This window comes from Meriones unguiculatus, chromosome 21 (assembly GCF_030254825.1).
Source record: "Meriones unguiculatus strain TT.TT164.6M chromosome 21, Bangor_MerUng_6.1, whole genome shotgun sequence".
Taxonomy (NCBI): Eukaryota; Metazoa; Chordata; class Mammalia; order Rodentia; family Muridae; genus Meriones; species Meriones unguiculatus.
In genome coordinates, this window is record NC_083368.1 from 45529993 (window position 1) to 45544096 (window position 14104).

At 37.5% G+C, this 14104-nt stretch overlaps 1 protein-coding gene and 1 long non-coding RNA gene across 3 annotated transcripts in view; one reads left to right on the top strand and one right to left on the bottom strand.

The window, feature by feature from the left end:
• LOC132649668 (uncharacterized) overlaps positions 1 to 14104 on the top strand; it is a 159997-nt gene that overhangs the window by 136597 nt on the left and 9296 nt on the right. The gene's annotated exons all lie outside the window — the stretch shown is intronic.
• Tfec (transcription factor EC) overlaps positions 1 to 14104 on the bottom strand; it is a 169671-nt gene that overhangs the window by 36955 nt on the left and 118612 nt on the right. For both annotated transcript variants that reach the window (XM_060373741.1, XM_021644091.2), the window contains one exon: positions 1613 to 1864. In XM_060373741.1, the coding sequence (XP_060229724.1) occupies positions 1613 to 1864 (252 nt within the window). The remainder of the gene's footprint in view (positions 1 to 1612; positions 1865 to 14104) is intronic.

The following is a 14104-nucleotide window of genomic DNA, read 5'->3' on the forward strand; positions in this document are numbered from 1 at the left end:
CAGGCATACAGTTTTGGAATTTTGTTTGCCATTATTTAATGGTGTTTATCAGGTGTTCATTCTTTCCTGCTTTCCAAGTTAAAGTAAAAATTGTTTTTAAAAATCTTTCTCGCTTGTTTGGATTCAATTAGTGAGACTGTAAGTATTCTGCCTTTGTCTTTTTGAGGCTGCGAAGTCGGGAGTGCTCATAGGCATTTTGGACTGGGAAAGGATAAGTTATAGAACAAAGTTCTACCAAACCAGTCAAGCAAAAACAGGGAAAAAGAAAAGAAAGCTCTGTTATCAGCATAAGTTTTCTATAAGACAATACTCAAGTTTCTCCAAAGTCTGTTTTTCCCCCCTACTTTGTGTCATTTTTTTTAAGTATTTTTGAAGATTCACTTAAAAGCAAATCATGTGCCAAGAATCTAGCCCTTCTTGTTCATTCTGAAGCCTCAGCATCCCTCCATGCCCATTAGTTAGTAAGTGGTAGGGAAGAATTTATTTAAATAAAAAATATTGAAAATCAAATGTAAAAAAACCTATAATTTTAATTATAAATCTATAATTTATAATCCCATTAAATATTTAATTTTTAAATTAAATTTTTATTTTTATATTAATTACAGTTTATTCACTTTGTATCCCAGCTGTATCTCCCTCTGTCATTGCCTCCCATTCCCACCATCCCTCCCTCATCTCCACCCATTTCCCTCTCCAAGTCCACTGATAGGGGAGGTCCTCCTCCCCTTCCATCTGACCCTAGCTCATCAGGACTAGCTGCATTGTCCTCCTCTGTGGCCTAGCAAGGCTGCTTCCCCCTCACGGGGTGGGGGGCTGGTCAAAGAGCCAGCCACTGAGTTTAGTCCCTGTTCTCCTTACTAGGGTACTCACTTGGTTACTGAGCTGCCATGGGCTTCATCTGAGCAGGGCTTCTAGGTTATATCCATGAATGGTCCTTGGTTGGAGTATCAGTCTCAGAAAAAAAAACCCTTGCCCAGATATTTTAGTTCTCTTGCTCTCCTTGTGGAGTTCCTGTACTCTCCAGGTCCCACTATCTCCCCCTTCTTCCTACCCAAACTTTGGGTAGACTCTTAACTCTACCCAAAGTTTGTTTAAGAGTCTCAGCATCTTCTTTGATATACTACTGGGCAGAGTCTTTCAGAGGTCCTCTGTGGTAGGCTTCTGTCTTGTTTCTTGTTTTCTCCTTCTTCAAATATTTAATTTATTAAAATAATTTTTTATAGTTAGCATTTTTAAAACACAAAATTTGTATTCTTTGAATAACTTCTACCAGTTTTAATCTATGGCTATTTAAAATATTTATAAATTCAAAGAAAGTTAATCAGAAAACCTAAACTTTCACAATTAGAATTAAGCCTTCTAAATACATAGAATTATTAATCACTCATTCATAACTAATTAAGTATTAACATGAACTAGCTAATTTGGTATTAAGTGAGCAGTTATAATTTATTATACATAATTAATATGTGTATGGTTAATAATTTTAGACCAATTACTTAAAAACACATTTCTTTTGTCACACTTTCATCTGAAATATTTACTGCAAAATTCTTAGCTTCAATTTCTAGCACCCATGATAGACTTTATAACCAGCCACTGAACATACATGCCATTCCGCACCGCCATCTTCTTTCCCAAGGGCCAGAAGGGTTGTGAGTGGGTTTCCTGTACGGCCAGCATCACCGTCTGGGCTCATGGGTCCATGCTCTGCCAGAGGCATACAGCTTGGTGCCACAGGTTGTGTTCTTTTGAGAGTCTGGTTGAATACCTGATGGTCAAGGGTCATGAAAGGTGTTACTTGCTGTCTCTGGACCTTTGGTAGTTGAGGCCTTGTAGATGTCTCTAGGTGTGCCTGGACCTACAGATTCAAGAACAAATAAATGAGATGTGGGACACCACGTAGTAAATCAGTTTTTACAGCAAAGGAATCAGACCTCTAAGTTTGCTGTAATCCAAATTCTTTCGGGTTACATGGATGTGTCTGTCCCAAGGTGACAGGATTTTAATGGTCTGACAACTTTAAGAAAGCTGTTAAAATTTGATTTAAAAAATGCAGTGTTAGCCAGGCTTGAAAAGTGAATATCTATAACAATTAGAAATAAATATAAAAACACTGAGACTATATGAGTATCTAAAAATAAAGAAGTCTTAAAATGGCACAAGGAAATCAAGCACATTCAGCAACATGTGGTCTTTATATAATAAAAATTATATATATATATTATATATTGGGTTCTTATGTACAATAAAACGTCTTATTAAGAAAACCTAAAAAGCATCTGTAAGGAAGCAGAACTTAGAAGTACGCATACTGTTAAAGTATGACAGTGTCATAGTGGTAAAATCTTGGATGACTTCTTTTTCCCTTTTCCTGTGTTTTCCAGTGTTTTTTATTCTGAGCAGAGTTTTGTCTTATAATTTTTTTATAAATTTTTTGTAAGTTCTAACAAATAATGAGAACATAGTGGCAAGCATTATCATGAATCAACAGGTTGAAAAGGCACTGTGAAAAATGTCTATTCTTGTGTGTTGTGTGCCAGCTAAACAACTGTCTTTTGAAAGCCCTTTTACAAAATACGACATTACAAGTCTGGGCATCCGCACTCACACAGATGGCCCTGGTTACACACGCTGCATCCCAACACAAAATGAAAACATGGGTGTGAGAATGGCACAGAACAAATTTAACAGAAGACTTCTGGGAATACACAGTTTGGTTGTCATAGTTAATATCACACCATCATTTATTAAAAAATAAAAATAAAAAATAAAAAGGACAGCTTTAAGCACCTCAGGCTTCCCTTTAAAATCCTGCAAACGGAGTATTTATAAAGACCTATAAAATGGAGCATTGCCTTCCAGTTGCTTTTATATTTACTATGCTGTGATGTGGCTTTTAATACATTTCCCTCAAGTGGCCTATATATAAACCTATTTAATTTTCCCTCATGTTAAACAATAGCAAAGATTGCTGTACAGTGCTTATTTTTCTTTTTATTTCATTACACAAACTACTCCTTAAATCCCTTACCATGTATTAGTTCAGATAAATAGCCTGTAGAAAGTATTTTGCATTTAAATTAGCTGGTTTGGGATACAATACTGTAGTAGTTACTTTATTCTAATTCTGTTATGCTGACATTTTTAGCATTATTTTAATTGTACTACCATAAAATAATTTTTCAGTCATATAAAAAGATTAAGACTGGTAATAAAGATTACACATATTACTAATTATATTGCTATGATCTTTAAAGCTGTAAAAATAACATTTCATTAAAATGCCAGTAGTTATTTTTTAAGGGTAGTTGTTTAGATGATCCTAACCTGAAATTAATCTCTCTTAGTCTGTATACAGTTAAAACACAGACTTTATGAAGAATATTTTCAGTTTCACAGATCTGAACAATCTTTCATAGTATGTGACTGAATGAACTGTATGTAATGGTAGATCACTGTACTAAGGAATGGAACATATCTCCTGTATTAAGGAAAGCATCTTGAATGAGAATGTAGTTCATTAACTAATTCACTTTCCACCTTTCACACACTGACACTAAACATATCTATTAAACCTCATATGTTCATGTGATATCAAGAATAAAGAATGTTTTCTATGGGATCACAGGGTTCTTAGAGTTCGTAATCTATTCGTTAGAACTAACTAATTTAACTACAGCAAATATAATGGCCACAACAGCAAGCAAAGCAACAGGTATGGGGCACTGGAATAGGCAGTTTGCATGTAGTTTTTTTTGTTGTTGTTTCATTCGATTTTTGTTTAAAAGTCAGGAAATAGGTACCCTTACTCTCCCCATGGTACTCTGTTAATTGTAACTGAGATTCAGAAACATTAACTGGCATGCTTGTGATCCTCAGCTAGTAGGGGAAAGAATTGGAATACACAACCTGCGTTTAAGCACAATGACATTGGCTTTAGAGTAAACAATTCAAATTGCAGAGTATGACAGAAAGGTTCAGTAGTGGTGAGTTTTAAATGATAGGAAAAATCAGCACTTTTTATGAGAATCCTAGAAGAAAATGTGGTTACAAGCCAGGTGCTAGATGGAGGGACTTTCCTACACACAAAGAAAATGAAAAAGAGTGTCAGGTGGAAATAAGATGAAATAAGAAGTGGAAACAATGTCACAAATCTGTGTCATTCAAGAAGCCACACACAGGTACTCTGTAATGATAGAAGAGATTCGCAGCAGGACCTATTCTATCTAAGTGGCTGGCCACTGGAGTTGCAAAGGCTTAGCAGGCGAAGGTGGGGATTGTCTTGGGCTCTATCTACACAACATCAGCAAACTAAGCAGGAAAGCCTTTGTTTCCTGAACACAGGAAGAGTCAATAAACTGTGATAACATGACTCCCCCCAAATCTCTGACTTCCCAGTCACAGACTGATACCAAAACAATGGGACAGCTCAGGGTGAAACACCAGGAAAGCCACATTCAAGATACCGAACTCTCCTGGGCTCTAAATGCGCAAAGCATCTACTCAGTTTCTTCTACTGAATGGTCCAGTGCTTTGTGATATTAAGTAAGTTTAATTATAGGTTGCTGTTCATTTATCCATACATTCAGTGTCTGCCTCTAAGGGTCAAACACATGAGTACTGAGCTATATTTTGAAGATACGGGGAGAGAACCATTTTTGTCTGACTTCAAATGGCTTAGTCTAGTCTCATTATAACCAGGAAGAAAATGAGGGAACTCTTTATAAGCAAACACTAAGAATTTACATTGTGCCTCAGTGCTGTAGGGAACACAGCTTGTTGGTCCACAAAAGTGGGCCTTGTTATATAATATTCAAAGCTTATATAGAAAAATAATCCCCAAAGAAGACAGTGGAAAACAGTTTGCCCATAGACAAGAAAGGATTAGATCTGGCTTCTGCTCAGCAACCATGTGCACACTGAGAAAAAGAAGTGAAACATTCAACAAGTGCAGGGAAAGGTACAGGCTGGATCTGGGTGCCATGTGTAAGTTCCCTCTAAAAATAATTGAATAATAAGCAAATTTTCAAAGAAATTCAAATTCAGCAAAATTCTCTCCAGTAGGCTTGAGAGGGGAGTTAGAAGTTCTTCCTCGGGACATTAAGGAAGATGTTGGCCAAGCCTCAGACCCAAAAGAAAACAGTAGAAAGCCACAGGTGAACATAAGTGAATATTTAAATTGGTTTTTGCTTTCAATTAACTTAATCCGTGTTGTTTTGTTCAAAATATTAATAACAAGGTATTGGTTGCATGTGTTTTACATGCCCTTGTAAGGAAAATGTGCTTACACATGTTGATGAATTAGTAACAGCAGTGATAGGACATAGGCAGCAGGAGGCAGGGACAAGCGCTGCCTTGATACTCTAAGCAATATGCATCTCCATATGTTACTTCAAAATGTTATTTGAAAATATATGTGGGGAGAGATCCAAGATGGCAGCGCTGATTACACACTGTGTCTGATCAGCGAGGCAGCCGTGACTGCACATTGACCAACAGACAGAACTGTGGGCCCCAAAACACCAGCAACTGTGTTTCCCAGGTGAGAAAAACCCTCGTGGTGAAGGAAACAATCGAGTCTAACCTCAAGTCACTCAGCTAATTCCCAGAAAGTTTTCTGGGTTCAAGCAGACAGTCTAGATGGTCGCCACTGCCTAACCACAGGCCTGCACACTGGGCTCACCACGCCAGACTAAACTGTTGGCAGCAAAACACCAGAGACTGGGTCTCCCAGTCAGGAGAAAACCCCACTGTGAGGGAAACAACTGGGTACTAAGGAATGTTACCCGATTAATCCCCAGAAAAGTACCCATGTTCCCGACAGCACTCAGTCTCCAGTGCCTAGCGACAGGCCTGAGTGCTGTGCTCACAGTACCAGGACACACAGCTTCCACCTCAGGCCTCCTGACACCCAGGAGCCGTGGAAACAGCTCCATACACAGCTCCAAAATTGAACCCGTCTCCCTGGGGAGACCAACCAACCCTCTGGGCTCCATGGTTCTCCAAGATGGCTGTGTCCAGCAAAAACAGTCTCTGGGCAGCTGCACCTCATTAACCTCAGAGCAAGAGAGCCAGGGGCAGGCCAACTGTCCCTAGGACTTGCCCTGGTGAAAGGAGAGCCCGTGTGCTGCTGAGGAGTCCAATTAATCCACAGGATCACATACCTGAGGAGAGATAAGACAATTCCCTGAGACCACCCGGCAGTCGGAAACTACACCCACTGAACTGCAGAGTACTTCTACAGTAACATCCAGCTTCCTGCCGCCCCAAGCCCACGCCGCTGCCCAAAGGACTTCAGCTAGCATGAGAAGTTACCAGACAATGCCAGAGACAACCAGATGGCTAAAGGCCAGTGTAAAAACACAATCGACAAAAGACAAAGCAATATGGCATCTCCACAACTCAGTTATCCAAAGGCAAGCACCCTAGATACCCTAACAGAACTGAAACACAAGAAAATATATGCTTATGAAGATAGATGATAATAGAAGAAATGAATAAAGTCTGTAAAGAAATATGGGAAGATGAAGTCAAGCAGATTGAGGACATTAGAGAGGCCTGTAGAAAAGAAATGAACAAATCACCCAAAGAAATATAGGAAAATGCAAACAATCAGATAAAGAAAATCAATAAAATTGTTCAAGATCTGAAGATGAAAACAATAAAAAAAGCACAAACTGAAACAATCGTGAAAAGAGAGAACTTAAAGAAGAAAACAGGAACTCAGAGGCAAGCATCTCCAACAGAATACAAGAGATGGAATAAAGAATCTCAGGTGTAGAAGATACAATGAAAGAAACTGATGCATCTGTCAAAAGAAATGTTAAATCTAAAAATTCCTGTCACAAAACATCCAAGAAATCAAGGAAACTATGAAAAGACAAAAACTAAAAATAATAGGAATAAAGGATAAAGAAGATTCCCATCTGCAAGGTCCAGAAAATATTTTTAGCAAACTCGTAGAAGAAAATTTCCTCAACTTAAAAAAAAAAAGAGGTGATTATATGTATCAAAGATGTCTACAGAACACCTACCTAATAGATTAGAACAGAAAAGAAAATCCTCCCACCACATAATAATCAAAACACTAAATGTATAGAACAAAGAAAAATATCAAAAGCTGCAAGGGAAAAAGGCCAAGTAACATATAATGGCAAACCCATTAGAATCACATTCAGTATTTAAGGTATGTAAAAGTACATTATTTAAAAGTATTTTAAGTATTAAAAAAATCTTCTTAAATACCTTCAACAAAGTGGCTGGAAGCAAAATTGATTTAAAAAAATCAATAGTCCTCCTATATTAAACAGACAAACAGGCTTAAAAAAAACAATTCTCAACTTCATATAAAAAACAGTAAAAACCCAGAATTGCTAAAACAATCCTGTACAATATAAGATCTTCTGGAGGTATCTCCATCCCTGATCTCAAGCTGAACTATAGACCAACAGTAATAAAAACAGCATAGTACTGCCATAGAAACAGACTGATGGATCGATGGAATTGAACAGAAGATACAGAAATAAACCCACACACTTACGGACCCTTCATTTTTGACAAAGAAGCCAAAACCATACAATGGAAAAAAGACAGCATCTGCAACAAATAGTGCTGGTCTTACTGGATGTCTACATGCAGAAAAATCAAATGGATCCATATTTATCACCCTACACAAAACTAAAGTCCATGTGGATCAAAGATCTCAACATAAAACCAGACAAAGAAAATCTACTAGAAAAAAAAAAGTGGGGAAAAGCCTGGAAATCATTGACACAGGAGACAACTTCCTGAACAGAACACCAACAGCACAGGCTCTAAGAGCAACAATCAATAAATGGGACCTCATGAAACTGAAAAGCTTCTGTAAAGCAAAGGACACTGTCAACAGAACAAAGCAACAATGTACAGACTGGGAAAAGATCTTCACCAACCTTACATTTGACAGAGGACTAAAATCCAAAATATATGAAGAATTCAAGGAAGTAAACGTCAACAAAACAAATACTCCAATTAAAAGAATGAGGTACAAAACCAAACAGAGAGTTCTCAACAGAAGAATTTTGAATGGTGAATAAACATTTAAAGAAATGCTCAGTGCCCTTAGTCATCAGGGAAATGCAAATTAAAACAACTCTGAGATTCCATCTTACACCCGTCTGAATGGCTAAGAACAAAAAGTCAAATGGCAGCACATGCTGGCAAAGACATGGAGAAAGGGGGATCCTCCATCATTGCCCGTGGGAGTGCAAACTTGTACAACCACTTTGGAAATTAACCTGACACTTTCTCAGACAATTGGGAATAGTGCTACCTTGAGACACAGCTATAGCACTCCTGAGTATATAACTAAAAGATTATCCACCATACAACAAGGACATTTGTTCCACTATCTTCATAGCAGCTTTATTCATAATAGCCAGAATCTGGAAACAACCTAGATGTCCCTCAATCAAAGAATCAATACAGAAATCATGGTGCATTTACACAATGGAATACTACTCAGCTATTAAAACAAGGATATCATGAAATTTGCAGGCAAATGGATAGAATTAGAAAAGATCATTCTGAGTGAGATAACCCAGACCCAGAAAGACACATGTGGTATATACACACTTATAAGTGGATATTTGCCATACAATACAGGATAGCTATACTACAATCCACAGACCTAAAGAAGCTAAATAACAAGGAGAACCTAGAGAGGATGCTTAATTCTCATTTAGAAGGGCAAATAGAATAGACACCTGAAGCAGTTAAAGATAGGGAACAGGACAGAAGCCTAATACAACTGTCCTCTGAAAGACTTTACTCAGCAGGGGATTGAAGCAGATGTTAAGATTTACAGCTAATTTTTGGGCAGAGTGCAGGAAGTCTTACAGAAGAGTGGGGAAAGAGGAATCTGGAGGGGAAGGAGCTCCATGAAAAGACCAACAGAGCCAACAAATCTTGGCCCAGGGGGACCTGTAGAGACTGATGTACCAACCAAGAACCATACATGGAGAAGATCTAAACCCTCTGCTCAGATGTAGCTAATAGGGAGCTCAGTCTCCATGTGGGTTCTCTAGTAAGTGGAGCAAGGGCTGTCTCTGATATGGACTCCGTTGTCAGCTCTTTGATCACTTCTGCCTCTTTGTGGGGTGTGGGGAGGAGGCTTGCACAGAAGAAGAGGATGCAGGCTTGATGGGCTGTGGTCAGATGGTAGGGGAGGAGGACTCCCCCTTTCTGAGGACTAAGGGAGAAAGATAGTGGGGAGGAGAGAGGGAGGGTAGGACTGGGAGGAGACAAGGGAGGGTCTACAATCGGGATGTAAAGTGAATAAATTATAAGAAGTAAGTTTAAATTAAAAAATACAGATGGACTCTCCGTGAATGTTCTTTGAGAAGCACAGAGTATCTACTAAAGATTATAAACCATGTGCAAAGACAGTGAGAGAATAACATTATTTAAAAGTGCTCTAGGGGCTGCAGGGATGGATCAGCTGTGAAGAGCACTGCTCTCCCCAAACACTGAGGATCCATTAAGCTGCATGCATGTTTTGGCTTACAAATGTCTGAAGCTTCAGTTCGTGGAGATCTGATGCCTTCTTTTGGCAGCCACAGTCATTGCACACACACACACACACACACACACACACACACACACACTGTGCACATATAAACACACATACACATGAAACAGAAACAAAAAATTTTAAACTGTTCAATTAAAGATCCCAAAGACTGAAAAGGCCTAAGAAGTAATAATAATAATAATAATAATAATAATAATAATAATAATAATGAAACGACAGCCATCAGATAAAAGGGTTGCAAACATCATAAGAATTAATTCAAGAATACACCTCACTAGTTAGAAAACAGTTGTATAAATTAAGAAATAAAATGTCAAGAGCAAGCCCTTCATCCAGGAAATATGAGGCACCTTTTTGCAGGGTCTATCTGAACTTTCATCCCACACATTCTACATCCAGTACCCCAGTCTCTTCTAGCCACCCTCTCTTAGTCTCTACCAACTTATAGGCACCCACCAACATTCAGACCCCATCACACCACATCCAGCCTCTGCACATTCTTCTCCAGGGTCCAGATGGATGAGGATAGTCCTCACCCTTCAGCAAGGAAACTTCTCTTTGCAACAGATGGAAGCCATTATGGAAAACCACAGTCAAAATGCAAAGTTGTAGAGCCCAGTCCTAACACATTCTACAACACAATTCGTGCAACTAAGGCTCACAAATCATCATGGAAGAGTGACGGAAAGACTTCAAGACCAAGAAGAACATGGAGATGGCTGACAGATTGTCTCCTAAGAATGTCAGAGAAGCTTCACCCATGAAGTCTTACCAACATGGCTGAAAACTTGACCTGAGTGGGGACACCAGTGGACGTGCTAATGTGGAAGGGGAAAGCCAGAGAGGCTTCAGCCCTTGACACGGAACTGCAGGTAACTAAGGAATGCTGAGAGCATAAGTCCTTTTCCCCAGGAAAGAGTTAGTTCAGTAAATGGTTACGCAATACCAAATGTCACCCCTGAAAACATACATACAAGTAACACTGTACAGACTGAGCAGGTTATAGTTCTATTTTAGGAAAACACACACACACACACACACACACAAACACACAGAGAGAGGGTGGGACAGAGAGAAAGGAAATGAGAACAACAAAAAAAGAGACTATAAGTTTGAAAGGGAGGGATTTACAATAGGAAAGGAAATGGGTAAATGATGTAACTGTATTAGGATTTCAAAGTAAATACATACATAATCTTTCTTTAATAAAAATATCAAGAAAAGGTAATTTGTTTTAGATATTGAAGTGAACATGGATTATAAGTAAATAAATGTAAAAAATATCATGTGAACACTAGTCTCTCCCAATACAAGAACACCTATAATAATTTCAGATAGAGCAGAGCTCAGATAAGAAAGTTATCAGTAACAGTGAGATCCAGGAACTAGGGAATGGCTCAGAGGGTAGGAGTTGTAGCTTGTCAAGCGTAAGTATCTGACGCCAGCACCACCTCAGCGCTACAGCTTGTCCAGGTATCCTGGAGCTCTGATATGGACAGGAGTGTTCAGAGGAGTGCTAGGGTTTGGTGGCTGCTAGCCTAGCTCCAGATTTAGGAAGAGAAAATCACAGGTAGAACAGGAAGGAACCTGATTTCCGCCTCTGGCCTCTGTCTTCTCCCACGTGAAGATGTCACAAAAAAGCTGTGAAGAGCACTGCTCTCCCAAAACACTTTCTCATGCACAAAAGAGAAAGAAAAGAAACAAAGAAAGAAAAACAAACAAACATAAGAAAAGAAAGAAGGATAGTCCGTAAAGATGAGTGATTAGTTTTCCAAGCTGATAATAAAGCACTGAATGCATATTCAAAAAGAAAATGCCAAAATCCTGAGACAAAAGCAGGTGGAAATGACAGAGGAAGGAAACGAATCCACTGTTAAAGCTGTGGATCAAATCACTAGTACAAAGAATCTGTTTTCCTTTTTCCTGTCTGTTTTAGTGCAGAATTTAGCACAAGGATTCTTATTTCCAAGATCACTGATGGAGATGCATGAGAACACCATGTAATCAATGTGCTGTGTTATATTATTTATATTATATTATATTATTACATTATATTACATTTCATTACATTATATTGTTATATTATATTGCATTATATTATCTTACTTTATATTATATTATATTATATTATATTATATTATATTATATTATATTAATTAGTATTAGCTAATAATAAAAGTTGAAAGAGCAGTAAAAGACAGTTTTAGGGTACGTGACACCTGATTTTAAATCTTGTCTTTTGGATCAGTCTTTTAAGGGTTCAAGAACGCAGATCATCAAAAATTAACTTAAAAATGAAGTAAAACTGAGTGCACGCTCTTGGGTGGCTAATTGCATTTGGGTTTAAAACCCTGTAGACATAGAAGAGCTACTGAAAAACAGGGGTAAGACACAGTCATGGCTTGCAGCAGGGCATTCTTGTTCCCACGTGGAATAATGAATTTTAACATGTTCTCACATGAAAACAACAGTTTTCAAATTATTTGTTCAATTTATTCCTTGTGCAGTTTCATACCCTATTGACCTAACTTTCTCATGGATTGTAGAACCCATTAGGTAAACATCAGTTTTTATTTGTTTTGTTTTTTTTCCCCACAAGGAAATTTAAGAAACAAGCAGGTATTTATGTCAAAACCAACTCACTTTGGAGTGTCCTACATGCAGACCCAGTGATTTTTTTTTAATTCTGTAATGCCATCTACTTGTATTTAAATCTTGTTATGAATATTCTAAATTATTTTAAATATAATTTAAATTTAAGTAGGATTATAGTTATTTTTGCTTCTTTTTAAAAAGTTATCTTTTTATAGACAGAAAGTAGGGAGAACTGGGGAAAACTCTCGGCTAACTCAATATCCACTAAGCAAACATTTAAGTGTTTTCTTTAAAAACAACAACAAACAAACAAACAAAAACCAATCCCAAGAGAAAGTTATTCCTCTCCAGAAACCAAAGCTATGACCCAAGCCTCACCATCCACCTGGAGACCACACAAGCACATACCTAAAAAGATCACTAATGAAATAAAACAAAATACATTAACACATTAAATGTATATTTCTTGGTACTAGCTAGCAAAGCTCATTCACAATCACCAATTGCACGTGAACATGCAAACAAACGTTAGGCAGGATAATAGACAGCCATGGTCACTGCAACATGACAGCCACAAAGAAATTTTGTTAATTTTATACTCCAATTGGACATAACAAATGAAGTGAAACATTTGGACTTCACAAATGAATAATAGGTAACAATTAGTTATGTCTCAGATATCAGAGGTATATAAAAGGAAGTCTATTTTGGGGAGCTTATGAATCCACTACCTCCAAGGTACCAACTCATAATAGCCACATGACATTTCTTAATGTTCTGCAGTGAAGATTAATAACTCATTTCTTCAAATCTTACTCTCCTCATAGCAGCCTGTGAATATGATACGCCCATAAATCTCATCCTGACTAAACCTAAAATTATACGACAGAGCCTGTCTGATTGAGATGTAACTAACTGAACTAAAGTAGGACTCAGTTCATCAAAAGTTTTACTTGGGTTTCTGAATAACTGTCAGCATATTTCAGTTGAGTATTATATAATCCAGAGTCGTTTAACGGATAATGATGTAAAATGTGATTGTAACATATTCCTCAGTCTCAATCATTTGAATTTGGATAATTCCACTGATGTGTCTTTAAAGGAAAATCTACACTTAAATCACTTTGGCAAGACATGAATATTATCAAGGAGAATTTTGCTAGTTCAATAAAATGTTTGCATTCAGTAAGATTCAGTGATGTCTGGCTTTCTTTTTAACGCCATCTGGCTCCTCTTACACATGTGCTTATTGCTTTTATTTATATGAATTCTTCAACCAAATTATCATTTCATACATATAATATATATATAAAATATATATAATATATATATATATATCAGCAAGTGGTTGTTTAATTTGACCTACTCTGAAAATTAGGCTGAAATGAACATTTGTGAGTCATAAACAAGGATCTGAAAACATATCAGACATTAACCTCTTGACCTGGGTTTCAAAGCACTACACACACTGTAATCAACAAACCACATGCTAGAGATGGAGACCAGGACATACTCCATGAACACTGAGTGGTTGACCAATTAATGATTTACAACCCTCGGGTCAACTCTACAAATATCTTTGTATGCCTAATACCTGTCAGACACAATGCATTCTTTGAATAGGTGACATTCTGAGAGATCGATATTCAAACATATAATTATAATTAGATGTGACAAGTTCTATGAAACCAAAAGAGGCCATAAAATCAAGCACGGAATCCTAGATAAAATATGAGCAAGGCAATCAAATGAAAAGTAGTTTCTTCTATTTTAGCAAATGCATGCAGTCCTGGGTCCAGTAGATATTTTGGCTGGTCACAGCAGTTGATACGTTTAATCTGGTCCCTCTTCTTGTGACTATTTTAATCAAGCAATTATACACATGACTGTGTGCCTTCAAGTGCTCTAGGTAGCAAGAAGAAAAAGACAAAC